The 20,900-nt window shown below is 43.5% G+C and overlaps 1 protein-coding gene across 1 annotated transcript in view; it reads left to right on the forward strand.

Annotated features, from left to right (window-relative positions):
- Nucleotides 1–20,900, forward strand: part of ARHGEF28 (Rho guanine nucleotide exchange factor 28) — a 130,700-nt gene that overhangs the window by 25,327 nt on the left and 84,473 nt on the right. Inside the window, exons 3-6 of the mRNA XM_063320101.1 lie at nt 410–557; nt 2,413–2,703; nt 16,073–16,256; nt 17,492–17,672. Of these exons, the coding sequence (XP_063176171.1) occupies nt 410–557; nt 2,413–2,703; nt 16,073–16,256; nt 17,492–17,672 (804 nt within the window). The remainder of the gene's footprint in view (nt 1–409; nt 558–2,412; nt 2,704–16,072; nt 16,257–17,491; nt 17,673–20,900) is intronic.

The raw sequence follows: 20,900 nt of genomic DNA on the forward strand, positions 1-20,900 counted from the left end.
TTTTGTTTTGTAAACTCAGTCTAAGATCATTTCAAGCACTTTTGAATTTTTTAATTTTTTTAACACAAAGCCTGCTTTTGTAAATAGCAAAATACTTGGCTTCACTGACTCGTTTATTCTAACGCATTTTAAATAACAAGTCAGTTATATTTGTGTGGGTCAGGACGAAAGGGATTAGTTGGAAGACATTATTTAAAAGGCAGGTTTTTTAAATCACCTTTGCTTGTGCAGGCATAAAACCAGTATTTTCTAAGTGGAAGTAGAAAACTGCAGATTGGTCATTGGATCGCAGCCTCTGTATAGTACAGTTGAAAAGGTTATAATAAACTTGCATCTGAAGTATGTATCAACGCGTTTGTTGGAGATGAGAAATTTACTGGATGTTTATGAAAGCGCTTTCATTTTTCAGGGACAGCTGACTATAAATGCAAGATTTGACAAAGACATTTACCTCCCGGAGGATGCCGAGTTTTACTTTGTTTACGATGGATCCCTGAAGAGGCATGTAGTGTTTGCGGAGCGAATTAGTGACAATGCTCTTCGGTCCATTGCTCCAGGTGAGCGTTAACTCCTGTTGACGTTTTTCAGCTCTTTGCTGGACCCCGCCCCCGTTTCAAAGCTGGGCACAACTGGACGGTTTGGTGTAACTCCGTTTTACGGGTCTGTAGTGGGGGAAGTGCAGGGAGGAATGATGGCCTTTAGGATCCAGGCTGAGTTTGACTGCCCATAGGCGATCCTGCCTTTCACAGCGCTCACAGCAGCACAGTGTCAGGTGCAGACAGCATTACCGGGCTGGCGTAATTGGGTGTGTGTTAAAGTGCAGTCTTCCGGGATGGCATCATTTTTAATGTGAATTAATTCTATGCTGCCACTGTTCGCCCTGGGGCATCCTAACCCCTGCAAAAGTTGTGTTTTTGCCTGAGCCTTCTGTGGGCGCAGCAGTCAGCCCGGCTGGCAGGGCGCTCATGGTGGAGGTGTGGGACGCTTGGAGCTCTGCTGGAGCCGGACCCCCTGCAGGGCTCTCGGGGAAAAACCGTTCCAGGGGTGCCTCGCTGCGGACAGGGGGGATTGGTGCCTCGCAGCCATCTCTCTGCCTTGGCTTTGTCCCCGTGGTGGATGTAGCATACACCCTGGTTGTCACCTTTGTTGGGTGCTCTGTGACCTTTTCATTTGTGTGAGGAGTGGGTGGCTATAGGCACGATGTACCTGTGCAATAGGATCTGGTTGTTATTTGTTCTTGTTTTCTAAAGGGGATTTAGAGTCTGAAAATAACTGCTGAGTATAGAAAGGGAAAGTTCTCTGCTGTTACATGGTGGCTTCTTTTGTCCTATCATGGAATACAACTGGGGAAAATGTAATGCTTATTCCAAGGTAGCAGTCTTTTTTTTTTTTTTTTTTTCCTTTCTTTTTTTAAGAGGCCTGAAACGAAACTGTTAAATGATTGCTTCTGGGCTAGGAATAAAAACAGGAGGCTACAGGCAACACTTAATCCTCCGCCTGTTTCCAACAGAAGCCATGGACAGATGAAAATAAAGTGTGAGGTTAAAATATAGCCCTGCTGATGTTAGTGTTTTTTCATAGTGGCCAAATTAAACATAAGGGAACTCGGAGCACTTTAAAAACAACTGCAGTTGTGGTAAGTACATGCTTCCTTCTGCAGTTACTAGATCGCTTATATACTTGTAGTTATTCAGGGATATTTTAGAAAGTTTAGATTTGCACCTGTAGTATGTCATGGTTAGCTCACCAATGAGAGGTACAGCTTGCACCTCTTTTAGGTGTATGACTTCCACTCTCACTTAGATGGCAAAGGAGGAGGAGGAATGCACGAGATACTGAAGAGATTTGAGTGACAAACTCCCTTAGACTGCGAGGGTCCCAGCTGTAAGTCAGAGAGTAGATACAGCGTTTAATCAAGCCTGCCAAAAGCATAAAGCATGCATTAGTTAAAAGCTTCTGGCCTACAAGGAGACACTGGGCAGGTACAAAACAAGTGTTAATAAATCTGTATGTTACTCAGAGTTGGTGTTCCCACTTTTGTCTTGAGCACCTCATTTTTCTTAATTCTTATCCAGAAATCTTCAGGCATTTGATTTGTGTGATTTCATCCTGATGTGGTTACCTCTTCTTTCTTCTTTAAGGTTAAAGAACCTTAATCTAGAAAGACTGGTTCTAGAATTAATTATGTCAGTATAATTGGGAGGACTGGCAGTTTACAGGCTAGTTGAGTCCAAGTTCATCCCCAGACATGGTAGGTGGATGCCCTACGACAAATAGATGTAACTAGAGGGAAGAATAAAATAATTCTGGAGGACTAGTCACAGCTCTTAAAGGCAGGGGAGGAATGAGGAAAAACTAATGTATTTTCTGAAAATGGGTAATGTTAGTGATTAATTTACATTATAATTACAGGCCATGGATGCCAAGAAACAGTTTCTGTCTCTGTGTTAATGTACACAAGGGGATACTCACCTGTGGTCCTCGGCACCTCTCCCGTCGCTTATACAGAGAATCTGTCTTGCAAGTTGTCTCGCTTTCTAGTCGATCATGCAGAATGTGTCACTGCCGCTGGTCACGAGATGTTGCTGGATAAGTCTGGGCTAGGGATAGAAGATCTGCAGTCCCTGGATAATGACTTGACGATGGCCGTCGCTCATGAAAAATTGCCATCAACCTGGAACATCCTTGGAAGCTCGGAAGGTGGTAAGGTTTTATTTTAAGTTGGAAAGCTTTTAACAGTGGTCTGGTGTGCAGTTTGCAGCAGAGTACTTCACCATTTCATCCCAGGTTCTCAACCCTTGTGCTTTATTTTGTGGTTAAGATGAAAAATTGTTCGAGAGGGGTAATCAGAGATTTGGTTTGTACCCAGGGGTTTAAAAAGGATAATAATGGCTCTTGTAATTCAGTTTCTCCAGAAGCTTTTTGTGCCTTGACTCACTGTGAATGCAATTCTATATTTATAAATAGACTCTGCCTTTGCAAGATTAAAGAGCTGTCTGTTTTAAAAAAGCAAGAATTATAGCAGGGAAGCATTGCTGCCATGATTCCAGATATTTAAATTATGCAGACAAAAAGGAGACGGTCACAAAACAGAAGAATGTGCTATTGTAGGCATGCTGATGTACAGAGTAAACATAATTTTTATCACGGTTCTGTCAGTGTTTATCCTTTATTTATGACTATAATTTTTCTTTTGGGAGAATATCATTAAACAAGTTTTGTAGCTTTTTTTTTTTTATGGTAGAGGAAGTGGGATGAAAATAGACACAATTTTACAATGGGGTATGCTGTTGAAAAGTTTTGTAACAAAATCAGGTGAATTTTTCCTGGTTTCAGGTTTCATTGCAAGCAGAAAACTGTAGTTCGGTTTTGCTGAAGAGTATAATTTCTTTTGCAGACCCAGCTGATTTATAGCTGAGATTGGAAACAGTGTTAAACTTGATGGCTTCACATGTTTTTCATTGAAAATTTGGTACTTTTGGCTGTTTTCCTTTTAGTACTTTAAATTGCTAAAAATTGGAGGACAGGCAGTTTCCATATGAGCCAAACTGAAAGAGAGATTCGTGCAAGCTTTTGGGAAGTAAAAGCACAGCACTTAGCCCATTTCTTTGGGTGAGGGCTTTTTTCCTGTCTTAAATCTTTCTAATTCTTAATGACAGATAGCTTGAAATCTGCTACTGCCTTCATCAGGAGAAGGATGGTTTTTGTCTGTCTGTTGTAAGCAGCTCTTTCAAGAGATGTAAAAATGAATACCAAGTCTCATTCAAATATTGGCTAGACAGGAGAAAAAAAAAAAGCTTTTACTTGTTTCATTTTGGTGTGTAGTAAATATTTGTTCACATTGCTCAACTGCTGGAACAGCTGTTGGGTCTTAGCATTGAAGACCATTATTCAAAGCCTGAAGAAATCAGCTGTAGTTTTGTTCACAGACTTGGCGAAGCTTTTCATCAAAACCAGCTGACGCCCAACCCAGAAGCATCGTCAGGGTACCAGCGGTACTGAGAGGTGCTTGGGCAAAGCCAACTGGGTGCCTGCTTGCTTGAAACATGGGGATGTTCATTCTGGGCGTGTTGTGGGTTGGCTCAGCTGGTACCAGATTAAGCTCTGCCAGGGCAGCTGCTATCTCAATAGCAAAATTATTTAATTTTTCATTATGCTAATTGTTAATTTTCAGGTGTGCTGCATCATTTATGTGGAAAAGAGTATGTTGCTCTCATGAGACTTGTATAGGACTTGTATATTTTTTGTTTCTCTGTCTTTTTCACACTTTTTTTCGCTTTTCAGATTTAAATATTATACATACACAAAATTTGAATATAGCGGAAAAGGAGGGATGTGTGCTTCAGCCACTACACAGGCTTCTGTGGATCTGTTAAGTGTTAGACGAGCGTGTCTTGAACATGCTGCGTTAGCGGTTGCCTCATGGGCACTGTTGCAGTGAAAAGGTGACATCTCCCTTTGTACTCCAGTCATTGCTCTTAAATGAAGTTTGGATCTTTCCCCTTGTTTCTGAATAAAACAAAAACCGATCCAAATTCCTGGGGCCTGGTCGCGATGCTCACGCACAGTGAGGAGCTCTCGGTGCAGTCCTGCCTGGGCAGTGCTTACTGGCCACCCTTGTTGAGTGGGGGCCTCCTGAAAGATTTCTGGGCAGCTTTTCCTTCAGCCCAAGAGAGGTCGGTTATTCCCTTTGTCTCTTTCTGAGGTCCAGGCTTGGGCTGGGCTTGACATCCATTTTGGTATCCTCTAAGCAGTTTGTATGATTTTATTTTTTTGGCTCTTGTATCCTTTCATTCTCCTTTATGAAAGTATAGTTTTGATGCTTCTTATGGCCATATTCTCCTTTCACCTGACTCTGAGAAGCACTGACTCCTGTTGCTTCCTTGTGCTGTCCTCATCACTGTGTTTTTGTCCTCAAAGACAACAGGCTGAGCACAGCCGGGGGCTGCATGTGGCTGAGGGAGCCCTGTGCCTGCAGGAGAAGGAGAGGGAGGGAGGGAGAAGGGGTTGGACTGGGGCAGGAGGGCTTCAGGTCTCAGTACAGGTGAGAAGAGGAGGACAAGGTTCTTCGTCTTCTGCTGTGGGGCGATCAAGGTTGTCCCAGCACTCTGTTTCTTCCCCCCAACTCCCAAAAGATCAAAATGGATGAGAAACAAGGAATTTACAAGGACTTGGAAAGAGCATGAGACCTTCTTTCCTGCCTGCTTGCCCCTGCAACTCCTTGCCTTGACAGTGCCAGGATGCTCTTTTTAGTATCGGTGTCGTGAAAGATGTGGGTGCTACCATCCATCACCAGTTAGGACCTCATGCTTGTGAGATTCTGTCAGTTTTCAGTCCAATGCTGGACTATTTTTATTGGAAAACAATTACTTTTGAGCGTCACATCGCTGGAGAAAATTATTGTACCATCTGGTGGTTTTGGACCTCATTCATTTTTATGAGGATGTGGAGACATATAGGCTGATGGAAAGATAGAAGAATAATTTATCCATTGGAGCTTTATTATTTGGAAAAAGTGTTTGTTTTCCCTTTATAAGACATAAAAAGGGTTGGATAAGGGGAGAGCCTGGATTGTCTAGGGAGCATTGCAAATAATTCAGGAATTTAGTGCAGTTGCACAGGTCAGGACTTGTTAGCCACATCATTTAAAGTACAACAAAAGAAACAAGAAAGCACGAACCTTTCAGTAGTCCTCACTTGTGCCTGCGTGATAACCATGTCGGGAGCTGCTCACTCACACAGACTGGTCAGATGTTGAGATCACCTGGCCCACAAGCAGTTTGCTGCCAGGGGCAACTGGGTACCCAACAGAGGGTGCTATGCTTAGACATTTATTTGTTGGTGGGTTTGAAGAAAGGAGAAGGAGGGGTAGGGAGGAGGGAGAGGGAGAAGCCGGTTTTCTTGTTGATCGCACTTTCATAAGTGAAAGCTGGATTATTCAATTTATGGAAAACTTCTGAAAACTAGATAATTCAATTTATGGAGATAATCAGTATTAAATACTGAGCCAAATAATTTGTTAGAGCTGCTCAAAAAAAAATAAAAAAATCTTCCCACTGTTTCACAGTTTAACAAAAAAAAAAAAAAAAAAAAAAAAGAAAGATGGAGTGATTTAATCTGGATGAGAAAAATGCTTCCAAGTAACTTTCCTGCTCTTACTACCATCAGGTTAGGGCAGTCTTTTAGGACTGGCAGCCCCCAAGAACCATCAGAGTCAGGTCCAGCATCTTCACTGCTACTTTTTTGTCCTTGACACACTCAGGCTTGTGTCCCTTGGCTGTCAGAGGGGGAGGGGGAGCACAGGAGCGTGGACCTTGCAAGGAGTCTGCCTTACGTGCAGGCGGCTGAGAGCATCTCAGTTTCTGGTTGTTTTAAGGGCATCGCTGGGAGGGTGAGTTCAGGTTGTCTGGGTGACTTAACTGTGATGATAATCAAACAAGAGCAATTGCTGCCGGCTTTCCCACTATTTACAGTTATTTTCAAGAAGAAGAGAGTGCTCTTTTAGGTTTAAGGCTATTAGTAAAAGCAATTAAATTACAGCCTGAATTATGAAAATTAATTGTGGATCATAGCAAAAGGAACTGTGTCTGTACTTGCTTAATTCCCTTTCATGAAGAAGGAGAATTTCCGTTTTATTTCATAAATGCATCGTCATTGTTTTCTAGGAATAGGTCTCGTGGAGTAAACTGAAGTACCCAACCTCACTGCTTTACAGTTTGCCTCTGGGCAACACTTTACCATTTTCTGTGGCATTTTTTACTTTATTGCCCTTTCCCTGCCCTTTTTCCACTTGCTGTTAAACGCATTCCTGCCAGTTCAAACTTGGCTGATGCATGTCATGTTTTTGGTCTAAATTAAAGAAAATTCTGTCTGTGTCTTTCCCTCAGTTGGAATTTTAGTTTTCTTTTTCCCTGCAGAAGGGAAGGAAGAGGGAGGCAAAGTGCCTGTTCTCCTTCACGGAATTAGGAAAACACTGGGAACAGCAGATAAATGTTTCTAGGTGTGGTGAGATTTGTGAGGAGAGATAATATTTCTTTGGTCAGACAGTTTAGGGGGTTAGAGAAACGGACGAATCTTTGACCCTGTAGGAGTTTGCCCCCTTGGAAACTTCACAGGGTAGAGGGGGGAGGATGCTAGCCTGGGCATCGGGAAGAAGAGGAATGTCTTCCAGTGCCTGCTGCTGACCAAGAAACCTGCAGCATGAGGCAAGATGCTGGCAAGCATACTTCCCTCTGTGGGTCCCCAGCAAGTGTACGATCCTCATCGCCAGGTCAGTGGCAATACTAGCCGAGAGGAGGTGTTTGATATCCCCCTGACCACGAAGGGGCTTTTCGTGAAAAGCCCCGAGCACTTGGAGGAGGCAGTTATATGCAGAGTGACAGCAGAGCAACTACTACTGTAAGAGATACAAGAGATTAAGTTTCCTATTTAAGACAATGTGTAAGTAGTGGGGCTCAGGAGCCTGCTCTGCTGCTGGAGAGACCAGGTGTGAAGCTATGGTCTGACCCGGACCCCAGCCTTGGGTCAGCACTGGGCTGGAGAGGCCTTCTCTGCTCCTGGGAGGGGGTGTCCCTGCCTGGTGTTGAGCACTCTGGTGGTGCTCAGTAAAAGCGCATCTTAAACCAAACAGCTTGAGGGAATGTTTGGCTGCAATACAAAAGAATGAGGAATATCCCTCTGCTAACAGAAACATTCTTCTGTAGTTTTTTGCATCTTTGTTGGGGTCACCCAAGCAGTAAGGTGAATTGAAACTTCACCTGACGGTGTAGGTAGTGGCACCATGCACAGCCTTTTTTGCATGGGGCTGGTGGATGGGAGCCTTCTCTAACCCTTCTGCTGCTAAAACTGCTGGGGCAAGACTCCTTGAAGTCCACCTTTGTGATGGAGCTTAACCTTCCCCCGTTTTCTCCTTTTCTTCTGCAGCTCTGGTGCCAGCCCCTGGGTGTTAGTTGATAAAGGTATGATGCATAGGGGAACTCATTAAAGAAAAGGGAGGTGTTCCAGATGTTCAGTAAGTGGAAAGGGGAGATGTCACCTCGGCCCTGCCCTCAGATGGGCTGTCACGTACCTGACATCATGCCTGGTGGTCACTGCCTAGTCACACCACCACTTGTGTGTGCGCAGCAGCGGGGAGCACTGAAGACGGCTTTATAAACAATCTCATACCTAACGGAAAAATGAAAAAATGAGCAGTAATGCATAAAAGTACGAAGCCAGGAAAAACTGGAATTTGTCAGCCAGTTTTGATGTCTCCCCCTGCATTTCAAGTCACAAGTCTTGAGGTTTTTAGTCTCCTTCCAGGAAATGAATGAGATTCATAGCCCAGAAAGGGCTTAGTCATTTCTGTCAGAGAGAAATACTTGTTTTTAGTTTATTGTTTTGGACATAGGATGGGATTCAGGTGCAAGGAAGAGCAAAAGGATTTATTTAATGTTTAAAACAGACCGTGTTTGGCTCAGCTCTGTGTAACTCGGAGTGTTTTGGCTGGAGAATAGGAGAGCGATGCAAAACAACTTCCTGATAGTGCATATCTTTTACAGTACCACCTGCCTTGCAGTAGCTGACCTTGTATGAATCAGCCAGCAGCGGATCTTTCAAATTTTAGGAATTGTCGGTTACATGTCTTGATGGAAAATAATATTTTATACCATTTAAATACGAATATGTTGAAGAAGCCTTGTGTTTTCATTTTTTCCTTATTTTCTTCCTGTTTGCCACTGAACACATTCAAATTAATTATGTCAGGTTTTTTTCACAACATGGTTTTTTTTTTTTTAATTTCTTGGTGGTTTTCTTTTTGTCGTTTTTTTTTGTTGTTGTTGTTTTCCTTTTTTTCCCCCCATTTTGCCACATTTGAAATCTTCCTCAAGGGAAGGGGGGAAAAAAAGGTGAAAAGTGTGGGGAAAATGCCATTTGTTCTGCCACAGCAAGGAGCTATAATAAGAGGTGGTGAACAAGGAGAAACTGGAAATTGGAAGAAAAAAAAATGCTAAACCCCAGTTGTTTCAGAATTTTACCTTTTTTTTACTGCAGATCTTTTCTTTTAGGGAGGTCTATTTTAAAAGCTTATTATCGTTCATCATATCTTTTTGATCTTTTTTTTTTTTTTGCTTTGATATTGCTGATCTTGGAATAGAACCACAGCAAAATTTGGATGGAAGAGGTGGCCTGGTCCTACCCTCCATGTGGAGCAGGGCTAGCTTCAAAGTGTGGTCAGGTTGCTCCAGGGTCGTTTTGAGCACCTCCAAGGACAGACAGTTTGTAACCTCTCTGGGTGACCCGTCCCAGTAATTCACCATTCTCGTCGTGAAAAATTCTTGCCTTGTATTGAAAGGACACATTTACCTTTGCATTTATCCTCCTGACTTTACAATCTGTATTTCAGATTTTAGTATCATGAAGCTATTAGTAATTGCTCCATGTCGTCAGGTTCTGCTTACTCCTGGGCAAGCCAGGTGGGAGAAGTAAGAGGAGAGTAGCCCAGCAAACACATAGTCTATAGAGGAGAAGGATGGGGAGAAAGGTGAGTGCTTCTAAGTGCATCAGGGGTGAAAACAGCTGGTGGAGCTGCTGGGTGGTTCTGCTGCCATGTGCATTCACGCTAGCCATGAAAAAATTTAGCTTAAGGTTAGATGAAGGTTGTTGGGTTGGGCAGATAAAAATTAGCATATTTGTGGTGAGATAATAGAAGTTGTTATCGTAAGTGGTGTTTTAAGACCACAAAGATTAATTACTCTTTATTATTTATTTTTAAAACTAGGTTCTTTTGTAGCAGACTTACTCATACTTGTATTGTTTTCAAGATTTGGCAGCCAGAAGAGTAACTTTATTGCCGCAGTGTTAGAACAGAGAGAAGGCTATCCCTTGTTAGGGAAGGCTTCCCAAGGTCTCTCTTTCTGCTGAGCGGGAAAGGCCGAGTCTTATCTTGCCCAGAGCAACTTTGTCTGGCTTTTTTAAAGTGTTACAATATACATTGAGACTCAGTGGCCCCAGGCCAAAGGTTTAATTAGAGGATGGAGTTCAGAGTAAAGTTTGCCTTTTTGTTTCTGTGTTTCTAATCTGAGGGTTGAGGCGTGGTTAGTATCTAATCAGATGCTTAATGTGCTTAATACTGGTTCATATATTTGCATGTGTTTTAATTAGATGGATTTATGTTAATGTTAATAAGCTGGCTGCTTATTAACACTGTATATACAAAAAATTGTATAGTTAGAAGCATCCAAAGAACTCACTTTGGTGTCTAAAGTGGGACTTTAGCAGAATTTAAGTACTCCAGACCAAGGAGCAATTCTGAAATCTAATTTTTTTTAGTGAGTATTTTAATCTGTAAATGCATATTTGCTCTGGGGCTATGTTTTGGACCACAGCATTTCTTGGGCATCTGACCTCAAACTCCCCGGTGTACGGTATAAACACACCAGAAAAGGGAGTGCTAGAGTCCCGACAGGTGGCATAGCTGTGAGTCTGACGAAGCCCTTGTAGGGGGGGAGGCTCTCTGAAGTATCTAAGTAGCACTGGGATCAGTGCAAAGCACAGATGATGTTACCAACCTCTATTGAGAAACACAGCTAGGGAAAGGGAAGACACTGGCACAGATTTTCCTGCCATGTCTGAATGGTTAGGGCATGCTCCGAGCAGCTGAGGCATCCATGCTCCCAGCATCGTTTTTCACATCTGGTGACAGTGTAATGAGAAATGCATCCATGTCCAAACAGCAGAGAATTCTCCCAGCTGATTGTTGTGTTGTAGTCAGTCTGCTGCTTTCTTGGTCTTCTGCCTCACATCCCTTGGGCATCCTTCTGCAGCATGTCCCATTTTCAGTTACTCTGCAATGAAGGGGATGGGGTGTGCTCCCACCAGGTGGGTGATCAGAGGAAGCTTGAAGATGTGTGTGGATTCAAATCCCATCTGGCTGAGGAATAAGTTGAATGGAAGTCTTCCATTTTTGAAGTGGCACATCAGCCATCACTTCCACTATCTCTGGACAGGTTTTGGGAAGCCTGAGCCCTTCTCTGTTCAAATGTTCCTCCACAGAGAAAGGTTTCTGATCCAGGCAGACCAAGGTGTTTGATAAGTAGTGCTTGGTTGGGATTTGAAGCTGTGGGTTGGAGTCATTCTCCTGCCTCCGGATTCCCTATGGGCTGACTTTAGCCGGCCACTCACTCACTGGTGGGTTTTGCTCTCATGAGACCCCACCATCCACCTCTGGTGTCGCCAGAGCAGGACCTGTGGGAGTGCCCAGAGGAGGACCACGAAAATGATCAGAGGACTGGAGCACTTCTCGTATGAGCCTGGAGAAGAGAAGGCTCTGGGGACACCTTATAGCAGTCTTTCAGTAAAGGGGGCTTATAAGAAAGACAGAGAAAGACTTTTTGTCGGGGCCTGTAGCAACAGAAAAAGGGGCAATGGTTTTAAACTGAAAGAGGGTATATTTAGATTTGATATAAGGAAGAAATGTTTTATGAGGAGGGTGGTGGGACACTGGAACAGATTGCCCAGAGAAGTTGTGGATGTCCCATTACTGGAAGTGTTCAAAGTCAGGCTGGACAGGGTTTTGGGCAAACTGATCTTGGTGAAAGATGTCCCTGCCCTTGGTAGGGGGGTGGACTAGGTGGTCTTTGAAGGTCCCTTCAGACCTAAGCCATTCTATGCTTCTGTATTGCTGTTTAGCAAAGCAGTTCTGCAAATGCTTGAGTTGGATTCAGTGGACTTAAAGGTTGCATGTATGTGGAAACTTTGAAACATATGTGCCATCTCACTTAATAGATATGTAAACACTCTAATTCATACCATTAGTCATTAATGTTGGTAACTGAAATGCAGCAATGATCATTGTCTTCAAAGACTGAAATTAGAAATATTTTCATAGAATCATAGAATGGTTTGGGTTGGAAGGGACCTTACAGATCATCTAGTTCCAACCCCGCTGCCATGGGCAGGGACACCAACCACTAGACCCAGCTCACTTTCCTGTATTGCTTGCACAGTTGCATAGGTCCTGCGACCCTCCACTGGGCAGGAAGGGATTGAATTGGGACAGAAAGAGGTGCCAGACTGTGTGACAGGGGTGTTGTGAGACACCGAGCTCAGGGCTGGGGACAGTGTGTGGCTGTAGTCTCGTTGAGGCAAGGTGAGCTGATCATGGAAAAGTTTGTGACTCCCTGTAACTCATTCCCTCCCTGGGGCCATCTGAGCTTGATTATGATTTTCCAGAGATGTCTAGAAAGAGATGCCTGGAATATATTTGTTTTCTTTCTCTTTCCCTTTAGTGCCTCTTCCCTAATCATAGAATCATAGAATCTTCATGGTTGGAAAGGACCTTCAAGATCATCATGTCCAACGATACACACACACACACAAAACAAAAAAAAAACCCAACCCCCCAAAAAACCCCAACAACCTACAGTCTCTGCCATTCAGAGCATGCCCTGAAGTGCCAAATCTACATGTTTCTTAAATACCTCTAGGGATGGTGACTCAACCACCTCCCTGGGCAGGCTGTTCCAGTGCCTGACCACTCTTTCAGTAAAGTAACTCTTCCTAATATCTAATCTAAACCTCCCCTGCCGCAGCTTCAGACCATTTCCTCTGCTCCTGTCATTATTCACTTGGGAGAAGAGGCCAACACCCACCTCTCTACAGCCTCCTTTCAGGTAGTTGTAGAGGGCAATGAGGTCTCCCCTCAGCCTCCTCTTCTCCAAACTAAACATGCCCAGCTCCCTCAGCCTCTCCTTGTATGACCTGGTCTCCAGACCCCTCACCAGCCTGGTAGCTCTCCTCTGGACACGCTCCAGCACTTCAATGTCCCTCTTGTACAGAGGGGCCCAGAACTGAACACACTACTTGAGGCGAGGCCTCACCAGTGCCGAGTACAGAGGCACGATCACTTCCCTGTTTCTGCTGGCCACGCTATTCCTGAGACAAGCCAGAATGCTGCTGGCCTTCTTGGCCACCTGGGCACACTGCTGCCTCATGTTAAGCTGGCCGTCCACCAGCACCCCCAGGTCCTTTTCTGCCGGGCAGCTTTCCAGCCACTCTTCCCCAAGCCTGCAGCGTTGCTTGGGGTTGTTGTGACCGAAATGCAGGACCCGGCACTTGGCCTTATTAAACCTCATACCGCTGGCCTTGGCCCATCGATCTAGCCTGTCCGGGTCCCTCTGTAGAGCCTTCCCACCATCAAGCAGATCAACACTCCCACCTAGCTTGGTGTAATCTGCAAATTTACTGAGGGTGCACTCAATCCCCTCATCCAGACCATTGATAAAGATATTAAACAAAACTGGCCCCAAAACTGAGCCCTGAGGGACATCACTGGTGACCGGTCACCAAGAGGATTTCACCCCATTAATCACAACTCTCTGGGCACAGCCATCCAGCCAGTTTTTAACCCAGTGAATAGTACACTTGTCTATGCAATGATTCACCAGCTTCTCCAGGAGAATGCTGTGGGGGACGGTGTCAAAGGCCTTACCAAAGTCCAGATTTTGCAGACCTTTGATGAAAAAAACCCCCATAGTTCACTACTTTCCTCTGTGCCCTAGGATCCTGCAGCAGATCCTGTGTCCAGCCAGCCTCATTTTTGTCTAGAATCTGAAATGAGGAGACCAAGAAACAATTTTATTGCCCAAAGCCTGGGGAGAAAATTGGTGTTTCATGGACAGGCTAATGCACTAGATAATGTGTTGGCTAGCCATAAGTAAGAGGGAAGTTTGAAAAGATTTTTTATTTTTTTTTTTAAATAATGACATTTGACTATTTATATGTGTGTTCTAGAAATACTTAGGTACATATTGTTTATAGGTTTAGTGATATTCTGGTTTAAAGAATCCCCCCTGCATCCTGTTAATGTGTCTGCTTCTGTTAGAGCTGCAGTGAAGTACAGACGTTACAGTGCTAGAGTCTGTGTCCTGAAGCTGCCTTTTACTCTGATGTCTCGAGTTTATTTCATTTATTGAAGGAAGCATGACCTGGTTTTCTGGGATTTGACTCTGTCTGAAAGGTTTGAATCCACTTGAAACAGAAAGGTAAAAAGTCTGGATGGGTACCAACAAATATTTAGAGCATAAACTGATCACCAGTGGAGATTCCACAGTAATTTTCCCTGTGGAGTGGTGGAGCAAGTTCCTTAGGTTCCTTGCCATTCTGGCTTTATGAGATGAGGAGATACAGGGGTTTTTTTTTGTTTGTTTGCTTTGTTTTTTTTTTTTTTTTTACATATGTAACACTTCAGAACCAACATGTTCAAAGGAGGCTAATGATTTTGGCCCCCGGCTCTGAGAGGACATTCCAAAAGGTCCAGCCTTGCAGAAGGCAACTCTCCTATTAAGATGTCCGGAGAGGACGTACTCATCTGAGACATGACTGCAGCCTTCAATTATGTAAAAGGAAGCTGCGAAAGGAAAGGAGTGAGGTGTTTTTCATGCCCGAATTGGATGGAACAAGAAGCAACAGGCTTCTACTGAGGAAGGGTGAGCTAGGGTAGGCATTTCAAATCTTTGTAACTGTGAGGGTAAAATTATCCCGTGTGTAGATTGCCTGCGGAGGTTACGAAAACCTCTCATCGTTGGAAGGTTTCTAGAACAGTTGAGACAAACATACAAACATCATCAGGAGTGATTTAGGTTGAACTGATCCTGCCTTAAGGCAATGAATGGATTAGAGACCTCTTGAGGACTCTTCAAGGTGTGGGGTTTGTTTTGTTTGCTGGTTTTTTTTTTTTGATGATTCTATAAAATAAATATTCCCCACGCTTTCAGAGGGAGTACTTCAACTGAATAGGAGTCAGCCATGAGCCACTGTATTTGAATGTAACTACATGTTACCTTTGCTCAATGCACAAGTGTTTCTGAAAAAAAAACGTTTATTAGCTTTTTGGCTACATAACTGCTCTCTTTGCTGGGGGATTGCTTTCCATCAGTTTTATCTTGTAAATACTAATGCAGAGAGGAAATTTTTCTTCAATTTGCTGTTTATTTTAACTGTATTGTTTATACAAATGTGTGCACATACCTACCTACGTTTCAGGAGCATCACCTTTCCTTTGCCACTGGAGCATATAATTTTCAGTAACATATTCTGAACTGGTTGGGTAATAGGGAAGAAAAAGTCTGTTGAATCAGGATGATGAATTTCAATGGAATTTCATAAATCACATAAACCTAATAAATTTCAACCAGATGCTTTGAGAGTTGTAGAGTAACTGCCCTTAAATACTTGACCCTTGTGAAAGTACCCTTATATTTAACTTCATACCAAAATACCAGCGTAAGGAACAGGTTGAGTGGTACTTGAGCTTAATTTTGTTTATTGCCTTTAAATTTTAGAGGTTTTGTGTTTGAGAATGTATATAGACAGATGAACCCTCCTTTGAATAAAGGCCAGGGAAGAGCTTGAGTGGAGAATCTGTATCTAGTGACTACATCATCATTGTGTACTCTTTTATTTTAAGCCTCATTCCATTGAGCTTGATGATTTTATGCTAAAAAGTGGAGAGGAAGTATTGGCAGGTGAGACCACCTTTCTGAAAAGAGAGACACAAGAATTATCCTGTGTATTTTACCCACTTGTGTGTTAGCTTATGGCTTGCTGTGCTGCTTAGGATCTCTTACCTTGCTGACAAGCAGCCTGCCTTGAAAAATCACACCTTCTATTTTTTTTTTTTTTTCCCAATTTAGATACTCGGCCATGCTGCCAGATGTTTTGTGTTGCTGAGGCAACGCAAAGCAGCTGGAAAATTGCCTCTTACCTATCTTCTGCAGTACGTTGGGGCATCTCTATGCTATACTATATACAAATAAAGAGACAAATACTGAGATTATCTAATTCAGACTGTTTTCTTTGCTGAAATTAGATGGCGTTTGGGTATCCTAGTTGCTGCACAGATGCAATTAAGTGCCTAACTGTTGATTTCAGTGAAAGAGAGATTTTGCCAAAAAGCTTTCGTAGGTCTGAACCTGAGCTTTGATATTTCTGCAGATGATAACTAGTTCCTTTTGATGCTTCCTAGCAAATGAAATGCTGGAGTTTGTTACTAATGTGGGGTTTTTTTTGTTTGTTTGCTGGTTTTTTCCAGAGCCTAAACATAAAGAAACTCTTCTCCACATTGTGATGAAATTGGGCTTGGTTAAGCTTTCCCAGCTCTTAGCAGCCCAGCCTGGAGGGTCATCAGCATTAGCATTACCTAATGAGGATGGAGCAACACCATTAGATTTGGCTTTACAAAATGGGCATTCCGAACTTGTTGACGTATTCACAAAGTGAGTATAACAGTTTGCAGCTTCCTCTGAAAAACTCCTATCATTTAAGGGGTATGGGGAATACTGTTGTTTTTCTCAAAAGAGTTGCCTACTTTGTGTTTTGGTTTCTGTTACTCTTTTTGCCGTTATTACCTCTTTAAGTGGTAAACTTGCATTTACAATTAAAGGAAGTTTATGATTTGTGTCCTTCATTACATTTGCAAGTCAATTAAGTGACAGAGGACCAGATGCACCATCAGGCCTCTCCCAGCACTATCGCAGCTGAATCCTGACACGTTACCAACAAGTAAAGTCATCCGTTATAGAGAGAGAAATGTTTAGATGTAAACAGAAGCACAGGACCTGACTTTCACAAAACCTCAGCAGACTTTGTGACCTCTGTAAAGGTCAGGTTTGAATGAATAAGGGAGAGTTAGCAGCAAAGCCAGAGCTGCAACTATGACTGTTTTGCCAGAGACCTGTCACACTGATGAATAATTTAAAGTGCAAATGCTTTCTGGCATGCACCTGAGGAGCTGCATGGTGTGTATGTGTGTGTGTCTTGGGGTACCAAGTGTTCAGCATCAGGTGCCTCTTCTTACTGTTGGTTTTTCTTTGTAAATAGGTATTTGCAAGAATTGGGTTGCATTTTTGTTTTAGTATGTGGCTCTTTTGCTTCTGGCTTCATGCAGCATGTACTTTATGTGAGACTTATCTGGACTTCAGTTTGAAAAAAAAATAATACTTACAACACTGGAACAGTACATTTTGTTATTGATGTCTCACTTGTTTGTAACGTCCAAACAATGCTCTATTCCCTTGAGATACTTTCTGTTTTTCACTGTCGTGCGGTAACAAACCTGCTAGCTGCCAGTTGTGTATATTGCAACATTAACTGGAAAAGGTACAATTGCTAATTTACAGCAATATGGAGAAATAGGTATTGTCATGGCTTGCTCTCTCTGGCTTATTTAACTAGTGAGTAACCACCTAGACCTGACATTGTTTTTTTTCCCTGCTGATGACTAGAAGTAGCTGTGTGGTTCTGAGACCTGAGCAGAGCCATTGGTAAGTATTTGTTTGCCCAGCTGTGTTTTCAGTGGATGTTTCAGATTTTCTGCCTCTGGTTTTTGCAGTGGGTGCATTGGGATCCCAACAGGCCGTGCTGAAGGCGAGCAGGATGCTCGCTGTGGCTCTGTTTTCATTTTACCTGGGTGCAGAGCATCTGCTTTGATTTAAAGAGCATGTCGTTCCAGTTTGCAGGGCAGTCCATCGCTTGACATTTCAAGAGCGGAGATTGGTGAGGGTGTTTGCATGCAATTTGTTCGTTCATCAGGAGCTCTGACGCTGACATTTAGCCATACCACGCAGCACTTGCTGGAATCGGACATTAAGCTCTTCAGAAAATACTTCTGGAACAGACCTCTTCTTTACCAGGTGGGTATCTGTCTAGCTCAGGGCATCATCACAGATTTTCTTCAATAATGTGCAGCTACAGACTCTTCAGGCTGGATTTGTTTTTGTTGAGTAGCCTTTTAGCCTAAGATACCCGTGTCACTAATGGCCAGCATAATTGCAGGATTACTGTTGTGAGCTTCTACTCTGTGTAAGTGTAGCACACTGTATGTGTGAATCACAGAATGATGGGGGTTGGAAGGGACCTCTGGAGATCATCTAGTCCAACTCCCTGCCAGAGCAGGGTCACCTAGAGCAAGTTGCACAGGAACGCGTCCAGGCGAGTTTTGAATTTCTCCAGAGATGGAGACTCCACCACCTCTCTGGGCAGCCTGTTCCAGTGCTCTGCCACCCTCAAAGTAAAGAAGTTCCTCCTCATGTTTAGATGGAACTTCCTATGTTCAAGTTTGTGCCCATTACCTCTTGTCCTGTAGCTGAGCACCACTGGAAAGAGCCTGGCCCCATCCTCCTGACACCCACCCTTTAAGTATTTATAAGCATTGATAAGGTCCCCCCTCAGTCATCTTTTTTCCAGACTGAAGAGACCCAAATCCTTCAGCCTTTCTTCATAAGAGAGGTGTTCCAGTCCCCTAATCATCTTGGTAGCCCTTTGCTGCACCCTCTCCAGCAGTTCCCTGTCCTCCTTGAACCAGGGAGCCCAGAACTGGACACAGTACTCCAGGTGTGGCCCCACCAAGGCAGAGTAGAGGGGGAGGATGACCTCCCTCGACCTGCTGGACACACTCTTCTTGATGCACCCCCCGGATGCTATTGGCCGCCTTGGCCACAAGGAGATGTTGCTGGCTCATGGTCTTGCTGTTGTTCACCAGGACTCCCAGGTCTCTTTCCGCAGAGCTGCTCTCCAGCAGGTCAGCCCCCAACCTGTACTGGTGCATAGGGTTATTCCTCCCCAGGTGCAGCACCCTACACTTGCCCTTGTTGAATTTCATAAGGTTCCTCTCTGCCCAAATATTCAACCTGTCCAGGTCTCTCTGTGTGGCGGCACAGCCTTCCGGTGTGTCAGCCACCCCTCCCAGCTTTGTGTCATCAGCAAACTTGCTGAGGGTGCACTCCATCCCTTCATCCAGGTCATTGATGGATATATTGAACAGGACTGGACCCAGTACTGACCCCTGGGGAACACTACTTGTCACTGACCTCCAACTAGACTCTGCCCCTAATCACGACCCTCTGAGCTCTGTCTTTCAACCAGTTTTCTGTCCACCCCACTGTCCATTTATCTAACCCTCACTTCTAAGCTTCCCTATGAGGATGCTGTGGGAGACCGTGTTGAATGCCTTGCTGAAGTCAAGGTAGACAACATCCACCGCCCTCCCCTCACCTATCCATCCAGTCATTCCATCATAGAAGGTGATCAGATTAATCAGACATGATTTCCCCTTGGTGAATCCATGTTGAATGCTTCTGATAGCTTTCTTTTCCTCCACATGCCTTGAGATGATGCCCAGAGCGAGCTGTTCCATCATCTTTCCAGGGATGGAGGTGAGGCTGACTGGCCTGTAGTTTCCTGAGTCTTCCTTCTTGCCCTTTTTGAAGACTGGAGTGACGTTGGCTTTCCTCCAGTCCGCAGGCACCTCACCTGTTCTCCAAGACCCTTCAAAGATGATGGAGAGCAGCCCAGCAATGACTTCTGCCAGCTCCTTCAGCACTCTTGGGTGCATCCCATCGGGACCCATGGTCTTGTGGATATCCAGTTTACTTAATTGATCTCTAACTTGATCTACCTCAACCAAGGGAAGCCTTCCTTTGTCTAGACTTTCCCTGCTACCTCCAAAGTCTGGGGCTTTTGGGGGCTGGCCTGAGCAGTAACATCGAAGCAAAGGCAGCATTCAGTAACTCTGCCTTCTCCACATCCTCTGTCACCATGGCTCCTGTCTCATTCAACAGTGGGCCTACATTTCCTCTAGTTTTCCTTTTGCCTCTGATATATTTGAAGAAACCCTTCCTGTTGACCTTGACACCCTGTGCCAGGTTTAATTCCAAGGAGGCCTTGGCTTTCCTTGTTTCATCCCTGCATACTCTGACGGCATTCTTGTAATCTTCCCAAGTGGTCAGTCCCTTCTTCCACATGCTGTAAACTTCCTTCTTCCACTTGAGTTTTTTCAGAAGCTCCTTGCTCAGCCATGCAGGTCTCCTTCTTCCGTTGCCTGATTTCTTGCTTTTAGGGCTGCACCGATCCTGAGCTTGGTGAAGCTGGAGGATAAGAGATGTTGAGAACTTTATGAAAGCCTTCTTTACGTCCCAAAGCGGTTTTGAATCATTGTGGTCTCTACAGTGGATATCTTTCCCTGAAATCTCTATGTCTTTAAATTGCATTCCCATTGTACTCATGTTGGCAATTTGAAATATTTAATCTAGTTCCATTCTTTTGTCTAGTAGTGTAATGCCAGTGAGCTTGTATGAAGAGCCAACCCCAGTCTATTATTTACAGGAGAAATACAGAGTATGGATGTTTGCTATCAGGTTTAGTTATGATGTAGTGGGTCATACTTTACCGGAAAGTGTCTGGAGCACTGCTGTGATATTCTCCAGGGCATCTCTCAATTCAGTAAAGTAAGGAGCAGAACACTTGAAAGCACAAGTTCTTTAATAGCAATGCAGGTGCTCACTTAACGCTCTTGGATTGATACTGCATGAATATATAAAACTAGTGAACTAAAACCACACTAAAAACAGTCTATTCTCTTTTTCTGGTCTTAAAATTAAGCTTTTATTTTCCATGCTTAACTTCAAGTCTTCTTACTTGTGCGCTGATTTTCCTTGAATTGTCTTTATTGCATTTTGCATGTTTTTTTTTTTAATTTAGAATGTGATCTATGTGTTATGTTTCACACAAAAACTTAAGGTTGATGTATTTTATAGTCCTTATGTATAATCTTGTGTAACTACACTGCCAAGATTTTGATTTCTTCCAATACAAAGAAGTTATTCTGTGTTTGTAGTTTGCAGAATACCTACAATTTTTGTGTGGCTTTTCCATGGAAACTACGGTAAACCCAATAGCAAAACCAAGACTGTCATGAAGAATTTATTGTTATTTATAACATTGGCTTTTTCTTGCACTCATCAAATCCTTGTTCTTTCAGTCTTTGAAATGGAAAAAGGAAGTGTGGTATGTTAGATGTTTGCATGGCTCCCAGAGACAAAGGTTGCAATTTCTGCACTTGGTATTTTCAGGAAAAAACTTAC

Source organism: Chroicocephalus ridibundus, chromosome Z (genome assembly GCF_963924245.1).
Source record: "Chroicocephalus ridibundus chromosome Z, bChrRid1.1, whole genome shotgun sequence".
Lineage (NCBI taxonomy): Eukaryota > Metazoa > Chordata > Aves > Charadriiformes > Laridae > Chroicocephalus > Chroicocephalus ridibundus.